This window comes from Alligator sinensis, unplaced genomic scaffold (assembly GCF_000455745.1).
Source record: "Alligator sinensis unplaced genomic scaffold, ASM45574v1 scaffold442_1, whole genome shotgun sequence".
In the NCBI taxonomy this organism is placed as follows: domain Eukaryota; kingdom Metazoa; phylum Chordata; order Crocodylia; family Alligatoridae; genus Alligator; species Alligator sinensis.
The window spans coordinates 4,766,473-4,777,031 of NW_005841829.1; the positions used below are offsets into that span (position 1 = coordinate 4,766,473).

Here is a 10,559-nt window from a genome sequence, read left to right on the forward strand (position 1 = left end):
CCTTGGCCAGTTATAGAGGGCCACCAGATCCCCTCTCAGCCTTCTCTTCTGAAGGCTGAACATGTTCAGGTCCCGTAGCCTCTCCTCATAGGGCCTGCCCTGCTGCCCCCTGATCATGCGAGTGGCCCTTCTCTGAACCCTCTCCATGTTGTCCACATCCCTCCTGAAGTGCGGTGCCCAGAACTTGATGCAGTACTCCAACTGCAGCCTGACCAGTGTCATATCGAGGGGGAGGATCACCTCCTTGGAGCTGCTCGTGATGCATCTGTGGATGCATGACGAGGTGTGGTTAGCCTTCTTGACTGCATCCCCAAATTGGCGGTCCATGTTCATTTTGGAGTCGATAGTGATTCCAAGATCCTTTTCTGCCTCTGTGCTGACAAGAAGGGAGTTCCCCAGCCTGGAGGTATGCTGCTGGTTCTTTCTCCCCAGGTACCTTGCACTTGTCAGTATTGAATCCCATCTTATTCTCATCTGCCCACCTCTGTAACCTGTCCAGATCCAATTGCAGCCTGTCCCTCCCTTCTAGCATGCCCACTTCTCCCCACATCTTAGTGTCATCTGCGAATTTGAACAAGGTGCTTTTCACCCTCTCATCCAAGTCGCTGATGAAGATGTTGAATAGCACAGGCCCATGGACCGAGCCCTGGGGGACCCCGAAAATGACCCATCCACCATCACTCTGTGTGCGACCCTCCAGCCAATTGGTGACCCATGTGTATATGTTGTTCAAAGATTTGTCAAAGAGGCTCTTAAAATGCATCTCACACTTTAAACAGAAAGTGGGGAGGGTTATGCTTTTGTCCTTTTTTTTTTTTTTTTTTTCTTGTGGGTGATTACAGCTGATCCAGATAAAGAAAACTATCTTCTGCACAGATGGAGGGCTATACTCTTGTGGTAGATGCCCTATGCTTCAAGAGCAGAGCTATCTTAACATAATCCTAATAAGGTCCTAGAGTTTAGGCAACAAGATGTATGTATGTCCTATAGTCAGGCCATTGGGGTTTTTTGTTTGTTTGTTTTTTGTTGTTTGGGGGGTTTTTTGCAATCTTGTTTGTGATCTTCAGGGATCCTGGTTTTCTCTGTTTTAAAAATTGCAGATTCTCAGATAATAATCACAAGTTCTTTGTTTTTAACCACCCCCTCCACCCTCATTTTTCCATGATTAACATAACATAAACACCACTATATGTGTAGTGGAGTATGTATGTATGTGCATATATATCAGTTGAACACATTTTTTTTTTATTGATATATTTATATTTTTTAGCAATCGGGAAGCCTACCAGTGCCTCAATCACTATAATAAAATAAATTCTAAATACCTATAAATTTTAGCAGTAGATTTTTCTTTGGTGTTTTTTTTTTTTATCAGGGAAAATCAGAGCTCCCCCTGCCCACTTCGCTCACCAGGATGTGGGTCCAGCTGCCATTGCACCCCCACCCCCCATGCTTTGTGGCCCTGAGCAGCCCTGATATGCTGGTGCCCCTCACTCTCCACCCACAACCCCCTGGACTCTGCTGGTGCCCCTCGCTTCTCATCCACAGCCTCCTAGCCCTGCTGGAGGGGGCCCCCAGCTTCCAGGGCTATGGGGCCAGGGACCCAGGTCCACAGCCCCAGGCCTCCCACATGTACCCAAGCCCTGGCTGCCACCCGTGGGATGTGGCAGGTGCTGCAGTGGAACGGAGCATGGAGCTTGACTTTCCCTCCCCCATGGGCAGCATAGGCAGAGCAGAGTCCATCTGGGGGGAGGAGGGGCAGGGGCAGGTTGCCTGCTGTGGGCTCAAGTGCGGGGGCAGCTCCCCGCTGCTGCATGCAGCTTAGATGGGGCATGGGGGGTATGTGCTCGTCAGATTTGTGCATGAGGTGGGTGCAGGTTGAAGCCTTGGTTCTCTTCCCTTCTGCCCTCTTCCCCAGGGCCTCTGGGGCCCAGTGGGTGGGACCCTGTGCAGCAAGGCAAAGTGAGGCAAGGTGTTGCCGCTGTGAGCCCCACATCACCATTGCGAGTGATGCCCTCCATGCCACCGTCCATTTTGCCACTCCCACTGCTGCAGGGAGGGCAGAGGGGCACCTTACCATGGCAGTGTGGGGCTCCGAGTGGCAGCAATGGTATCAACCATTGCCAGCCTGCTCTGTCCTGCCATGCCAGGTCCTGCCTGCTGGGCTGTGGAGGCCCTAAAGAGAGGGCAGCAAGGTAGGGAGTCCAAGCCTGCAGCAGGCAGCCCACATTTGCCCTGCACACAAATCTGGGGGGCACATGTCCCCCTGGGAGTGCGCACAGCAGCAGGGAGTCGGTTCTCCTTCTCTTCCCCCCACCCTATGGATGAGCTGCCCATGGCTGTGCCCTGCTCCCTGCCTGGGCCCTACAGCCATGCATTACAGGCCCAAGCCCCACGCACCACCAGGCTGGGAAAACACCCCTAGCCCTGTCCAGCTTCCTCCCTCCTTCACTATGGGGGCCTCAATTCTCCCCCATCCATCAGAGTTACCTGCAGGAGCTGCATGCATGTGCACACATGCACATTGTGCCCCCTGCCTGACCATCTTCCTCCCACTACTCGTGGCCCCTTGCAGGCTGGAACTCTGCCAGATTGCAAGGGGGGACCCACTGCTTCCCAGGTTTTTCTCTTTTAAAGGAGAAAATCTGGGGTTTACCACATTTTACCATGGATCCCTGATGATCTTCAACTTGAATAGTGTTTTGTAGGTATGAGTTGCATTTTTTCATGTGATCTGGCCTCTGAAAGCACTCTACATCTGTGTTATAACCCACATGCACGGTTGCAGGGTGCTTTTAAAATGGATGATTGTGTGACAAATTTAACCCTTTTTAGAGTGCCTTCCTTTATTACCTGATTTGAAGTACAGCACCTTAAGGAACTTCTATACAGTTCCCTGTAAGGGTCAAGTGTTATGTCCTTTGTCTGCTACAGGGAGAAATCAAAGTCTCCTCCCCCTGCAGCGAGGGAGGGAGAGAGCTGATGTGCTCCCTGCTTGCCTGGAAACAGCTGGCTCAGAGACGCAGCTGGCATTCATTATCTCATGGAGGGGTGGTGGAGAGGACTCGGACTGTGCTCCCTCCCTGCCAGTGCTTAGGGACACTCCTGTTTTGGGGGTGGAGGGTCACATTTGGAGCACTCCCACCCATAGGCAATGACTTTTTGGCCAGAGGGGGGCCTAAAATGCACCTCCCCACCATCCCCTCCTGGTGGCACAGCTAGAGCAGAGCCAAGTGGAGTCTGTGGTAGGGTGGGGGCAGAGGCAGGCTGCCTGCTATGGGCATATTGCTGGCACTTGAGCATATATTATCTTGCTAGTTTTCCTAGTACTTCCATGTAACTGAGTAGGATCAGATAAGACAGATACTTGTGGAATTCCACAGGTGATGGATTTGGTTTTTAGAAAGTACATTTTCATAGTTCCTGAAGAGGAGTTGAATAATTCTGAACATGTTCCCTGGATTCCTGCTCTCTCTCCAGAGCTAGATATCTGTATTACATGATAAACAAACAGCGCTGAACAAATAGTGCTGAATGCTTTGGAGAGGTCCAGAAGTAGGGTGATGAATGTCCATCTTCCATCTACTGACAGCAGGAAATAATCAGTTATTGCTACCAAATTTGTTACTATCCCAAGTTGGTCTCAATCTAGAACAACAATTCTGAACAAATACTTATTGTGCAAATATATCTATGTTTTTTGTGTCACTTTGGCCCATGTAGGAATGGAGAAGAAGCTGCATTGATTTGTTCCATTTTTATTATGGTAACTCCCCAGAAACCTCTCTCTTCATGGACTATTTGTTTTGTTTTTCCTGGCTAATAGGTTAGACTGGATTCTGAATAGGGATTATGAAATGGGATTACTAAAGAGCTGAAGGGTTTATCCATAAACCCAGGAAATTTTGCTTCCTGTCTCAGAATCCAGGAATAATTAAGTCTAAATGTTTCCCTGCAGAATCCAGAGTACTCTGTGAATTGGAGAGGCACAGATTTAAAACAATAGATTCCTGGCTTTACATGTAGTTGGTAGCTAAACAATGCTATCTGTCTTGCTGCCTTTCTCCTTTTCTCCCACCCACTTCAGATACGTTAATAGAACTGAAATATCATGCTGTAGAAAATAGCATCTCGCAGTAGAAGCATCTGGCTCCTTACAAGACTCAACTAATAGCTTTCAGAGCCCTGAAATTGTGCTTTGTCCTGTTCTTTGCTCCATGCCCCACCCACCCCTCCTGCTCTGGTGGGGGTTTTTTTGTTTTGGTTTGGGGATTTTTTTTTTTTTAAGTTAACCTATTGCAGAGTCTAGAAATCTATCACCAGCTGTAAATAGGGAATAGGTCCAGGTGTAAGTATGTCTTTGACTCGACCTTAAGGTATATCTTCATGGTACTAAAAGAAATCTGTGCAGCAGCTGTATTTGGTCATTTTAGTGTTGTTCTTTGTATGAAAGTCTTCCAAGTCACAGTAGGTCACTCTTCATAAGCAATCTAGTGATCTGGGGAGGCAGAATTTTTATAAAACTCTTTACATTTCTTACAATAGCATTGTCTTCACCTGTTCAGATTCTTTAATGGTATTTAGTTAAAGCTTCTTTATTTTTACATGATGCTTAAAGAAAACCTGATTAGAGAGAATTTTCTAAGCTTAAGCATGTTTAATGATCACGGATATCAAGAAGACCTATTTTTTTTTCTGAAATGGGAATAGTCTAATGCAGCATTTTACAAAGTTAAGTGTGACCCTCCCCCCTCTCTCCAGGGGAGCCCCAAAAGGTTCCAGGAGGGAGGAGGGCATGTTTGAATCATACTGGTAAATGCCCCCAACTTCAGACCCACCCACTGTTAAGTGGAATTGGAATTGGAGGACGCATTGGCAGTATCTGAAGTAGAGGGACAGCTTTACTGCAATGAGGTGCAAACTCACAAAGTGGGGAAGTGCTGGTCTACTAGATAACACATGGGACTGTAGGCTGTATTCTGGGCCCTGCCATTGATTTTCTGTGACTTTGGGTAAGTATTAGCCTTGCATACTTTAAAGGGAAATAGTATTTACCATCATTTTTGCAGGAATGTTGGAAGAATTAATGCTAAAAGGGTGTTCTGAGTTCCTTGTAGTAAAGACCCTCTGGAAGTGCCAAACATTAACATGGTCTGCATTTTATTGTTTTTGTATATATTTTTCAGAGGCCCATCACAATAGGTCACCATCTTTGATTCCTTGCTTAGGATGTGTAGTCAGGTAGGAATTCCTATAGCCCAAAGCTCTGAGAAAATAGGAACAGAACAGCTACAGGAACTGCCTTGTAAGGCTCTAGTTGCCCATGTCTTTCTAACTGGTCAGCAAAAATGCTTCCTTCAGTTTCAGATTCTGCTGTCCCAGCACTGCTGTGCGTTCACTTTTATTTGATAGCTGTTGAGATTTTTGCTGGATAAAGTATGACTGTAACTCTTCCATTACTTATCAATAATGCCCGTGTTTTGTATGGGGGGGATGCAGAAACAATATGCAGTGGTAGGACGACCTGTGATTGAGACCTTCCAGTTTTCTGTCTTCCCTCTTATTACTCCTGCTCAAGAGTCTTTCCTTCCATCTTCCCCTCCCTTCTATTTTCAGGATAACACTCAACTTTTCAGCTTTAAGAAATTTCCCTGGTCCACACAAGTGATATTTTATGGCATATGGGAGACATGCCATAAAAAACGCCATTGGTCTTGCGTGTTGTTTTTCCTTTTTTTAACACAAGTATCTCCTAAGCTGCAGCATGGCTGACTTTTCTCAAATGCCATTTTGACAGATATAGCCCCATCCTTCATTCCTTTATGTCTCTCTGTATGCCAAGAAGGTGTTTTTTAATATAGAAGAGGCATAGGTTCCATAACAGTATTGTTTTTTCTTGTGAGACTTGCTTGGCAGTGATAGTTGTAAAGTAGCAGAAGGGCAGGGAGCATGTTCCTTTCTTTCCTTTGCCTCCATTTTCTTTCTGTTTGGTTATCCTGCTAAGGGTTTTGACACACACATTATAGCTGTGGAATAACAAGAATTCCTATTTTACCTTTTTATGTATTTGTAACTATAAAAAGTTTGGATTATTTTTTTTCTCAGACTAAAATTTGAGATTAGGACTGGTTAGGGTTTCTAGTTGATAATGGGGAGAGCATTGTCCAGGAATTCACAAAACATTTGTTGAATCAGAAGAAATTTTTCTAAAAGATGCACTAGATAGAAAAAATACTGGTGATACTGTATTTTCTGTGCACACGTATTGATGTCACAAAATTTAATATGTAATACTTTTTTTTTTTTTAACTGCAAAATCAGTCTTTCTCCCACCTAAAATATGTAAGACCATACCAATACTAGTTGAAGTACTCCCAAAGATTCATATTGATATATATTGGAAAATTAAATCTGCTTTCCAATTGTAAATAAGAACTTGAATATTTTTCCTCCTATAAGTATAAATGAATTATTTAAAGCCTTTGTTTTGTTTTTATTTTAAATATCCATCTTTTTGCACAGAAACTCGAGCAGATAGAACAAAGAAATTGTTCAGACACTACACAGTTGGATCATATGACAGCTTTGATGCTTCAAGGTAAGATGTCTTCCTTTTTAGTTAGCAATGTTTTGATTATAAAAGATTTGTTTTATTCTTGAAAACAGGCTCTAAATCCTGGTTTTGTAAATACTGTATTATATTAGTATATTTTTGTAAGGGCTGGGCCTTTGAAGCTCAGGCAAAATAATTTAGTCTACTAGTGCTGCAGTTATTCTAAATAAAAAAGAAGTTAAAGCTCTGTTTTGCAAGGTGGGGAGTGTTCCCCCCTGCCACTGCAGTCAGAAGGTAGTTTGAGTTGTTCAGCATGTCACAAGACCGAGCCTTTAAAGATTCTCCTCCACAGTTTAAATAAAGTATCTGATGACAAGTTCATAAGCCCTGATTTAGGGAGTCGCAAAGGATATTTTCCTATTTCAGTTTATTTTAGTGGTGCTACTCAACTGTAAACAATGTTTTCATCTACTAAGTAAAAACTGGTTTGTATTTAGACTTTATGCTTACTCTTTCTATAGCATCCATGCTGCCAAAGGTGTTAACCCTGACCTTAGGTAGCTTCTGGCAGGGAGGGTGATCTTTGTAACATGGGAACTTAGTTATCTTTTACCATCTCCTTGGGAAACTTATGGTGATGTACTGGAAAGATTTAAATGTTCCCCTTATATGAATGTCCTCCATTCTCTCCTGGCTTTCTAACTAACCAGAAAAAACATATTACCTAGGCAGATTAAAAGTTTTGAAGTGCTGCAACTCAGTGAAGATGTTGATTCATGCAGCACACTTTGCATAAAATATTTGCTAATAACCTGACACACATTTTCATAGTGTGATTACCCATTTCATCTTTGTCCTGAAAGTTTGTGCGTATTTTGCATTTCATATATACACTCCTAAAAGTAAGTGCTGTTTATTTTAAATCCTTTTAATAAAGTAGTTCATGACCAAGATTTCACCCTTCCTGTTCCTCAGTTGACATGAACTATTTAAATAGTGGGGGTTCACTGCATGTGGGAGTAGACATACATGGGCACATATGAAAGTGCACACAAGTCTGCACTTTCAAATGCTTTGGAGCTATAAACAGCGGAGGTCCAATTTTATGGACTGACTGCCTTTACCCCAGCCAAAGTATACTACAGCCAGGGGGCAAAGGCTACAGAGAACTACCTTTTTATGAACAACCCAGATACGGAGACCAGGATGTTACTTTATCACTGCACAAGCATAATATAGCCTAGTTAAGCTTTTATCATCTGCATCCTGTATACTACATAAAGAGCAGCAATGACTGTTCTTTAAAACTAGTTAATATTTAATATAATGTCAAATGAAAGGGAGATCCAGGGGTGGTTGTGGTGTGTGGGTTGTTTTGCTTGTTTGTTCATTTGTTTTGTCATTTTTTGGGTGGAGGGGATGGAGATCAACTGATTGTCTATTATTCTGTAATCCTGTGTTAATGATAGGGCTATTTCAGTTCTATGGGATGGAGTCGGTCTGCCAAAGTAAGAAGTTGTAGTTGCCTAGATGTGAGCATTTTATTTCAGAGATGCAGACTAGAGCTAGTGGCTCCTGACAATGTTTTTCATTGAAAAACAGCTCATTTGAACTGATTTCTATAAGGAGGTCATGGTATTTTGCTTACCCTCTCTCTTAAGGATCTCAACATCCTGTATGAATTGGAGCAAAATGCACCCCCTCCCCACCCTAAATAGCTAATAGTCTAATGTTGAGTGCATTGTGAGAGACTCAAAGGCTAGGGACAGACATTACACAGGAACTGGTTTAAACCTGTACCAGAACAGATGTTCAGTGCACATAAAGCTGGGCTGGTGGGTCTCTGCTCAACAGCAGAGTTGCCCCCCCTCCCCCCCTGCTCCCTGGCTGGAGCTCTGAAGCTCACAGTAGAGACTGCAGATACAGCAGGATCTGCCTGGCTTCACCCTGCCCTAGCCCCATCCCCCTCACTGCTTGCTGCTCAAGCAGGGATTTCCCCTCCCACATCTCCCACAGAACAGATCCCAGCCCCACAGACCCTAGGCACGTGGTATGCTAGCTAATGCTGAGAGGTGTCTGTGTGTGTGTCTCTCTCCAATTTCACAGGGACAGCCAGACAGCACAGTGACAGCTTAGGGCCATTTGGAGCTAATCAACAGGTCAGCCAGTATGCTGTTTAAGAAGGGTTTGAAGTAATGGAGCCTATTATTTTGCTGATGAAGTGATAATCACTGTCAGTCTCCTGCTGGCTTTCTGGCCTGTCAGTTTGCTTCAGTTAGCGATATTGAAAAACTCCATATCATCAGTGGATGCATGTACTGCACACCCGTCCTCTCTGCGCCTCCCATTGTCTCAGAGTGCTAGCAGGGGTCTGGCAACACTCCCGCCCCTTGAGCAGCCAGCAGGGAAAAGCCTGGGACCATTCAAGCAGACCTCCCTAATCAGAGAGTCCTGCGGGAGCCGAGCCACGCCCCCTCAGCTCAGCACTGTAGAAGGAAGAATGGGCTGCCCTAGTGCCCTCTGGCTTCTAGCCTGAGCCACTGCAGACATGTGCTTGAATTTCTTCAGTCCAGAGAGAATGTCTGTCCAGTTACAAACCAGTTCAGCCTCGCCAGGTTAGACTAACCTGCAAAGATTGAATCAATGCAGGCTCAGGCTTTTTGAATGTCTGTCCCTAGCCAAAATCAAGTCCCTGACCTTGGTCCCTCATATTCTAGGGTGAGTTGCTGAACTGTTGAAGTATTTGCTAGTATGGTGTGAGTCTTCTCTCAGTCTCATTCTTTGAGGGTGAGGCAAGGGTTATGGAAAACTTTGAGAGGGCTTGAATCAATCATGATGTGGATTAGGATAATTTTAATCATAATTTTTTTCTAGTATGGGAAAACAATTTTGCACCCATCTGTAATCCTGAATGCCTGTTTTGTCAAGTGAAAGGGAAAGTTTTTTTTTATAACTAAGTAATAAAAAGATAGGCCAAATTCTGTTAAGATAAATGCACCGATTTGGATTTTTTTTTTCAAGTGGAATTTACCTAACAGTTATTGGTTAAAATGTCAGATTTGAGCTGTTAGCACAACACAATGAGGGAATGAAGTGAACATAGCTTCCCAGGTTCATATAGTTTAATTCTCTTAGCATATTTAAAGCAAGACATTGTCCATCATCTCTCAGGCCCATTTAGGAATAAATATTGGAGTACTTATGCAACAGTCTTTTAAATATTAACACAATTTATTTGAAAAGTTACAAAATTGTTGGTGAGTAGTTCATGGTGATGTGTCTAATACTGGAGTCAAATTTGACTTTGTTTGCTTCTGCCAATACAAGACATTGTATTCTTATCTAATTACTTCAGGCCATTGAGGGGATTCTGGGCCAGGGGTTCACATATCATCATGGATTGCTGACTTTAATGCCTGAATTTACCTTTTTGTGGGTGGGGCAGAGGAGAGGAATAAGTTGTACTATACAAGCTTCTTGGACAGCCAGTATATGGAACAAAAATTAATTCCGAGTAATAACTGGCGGGCAGAAACCTCAGATTACCAAGCTAGACCTACCGCAGGTAATGACAACCTGGGTATAAAACAAACTAAAGATAATAGAGCTAACAGGGAACCACAGTAAATCTGATTGAACAGACACGGAAGGACTCTCCTAACAGAACAAATGTTGAGGTGACAACACTTTCTCTATATTAATATAAGCATGTTATAGAAAGACTGTATAGCAAATTTATTTAAAATGAACTGACTGGGGCCTCATCTCAATTTTTTTGCAACTACAACTTTCTGAGCGGAATTGACTCTCTAAATCCCTATGGCTGCATCCAGGCGAGAACAGCCATGCCACAGACTCATCTGTGGCATCACATAACATACATTCATACATTCACCTGTTCTCCACAATGCAAGGTAGCAGTGTGGGGGATTTTTTTGGGGGGTGTGGGGGTTGGCCCCAGGAAACTCCTGTTCTCCCCCCCCCCCCCCCCCAAAAAAGAAAAAAC

The 10,559-nt window shown here is 43.8% G+C and overlaps 1 protein-coding gene across 9 annotated transcripts in view; it reads left to right on the top strand.

Annotated features, from left to right (window-relative positions):
* SHANK2 (SH3 and multiple ankyrin repeat domains 2) overlaps positions 1-10,559 on the top strand; it is an 810,144-nt gene that overhangs the window by 536,911 nt on the left and 262,674 nt on the right. For all 9 annotated transcript variants that reach the window (XM_014517615.2, XM_025197122.1, XM_014517581.2 and 6 more), the window contains one exon: positions 6,523-6,598. In XM_014517615.2, coding sequence (XP_014373101.1) covers positions 6,523-6,598 — 76 coding nt within the window. The remainder of the gene's footprint in view (positions 1-6,522; positions 6,599-10,559) is intronic.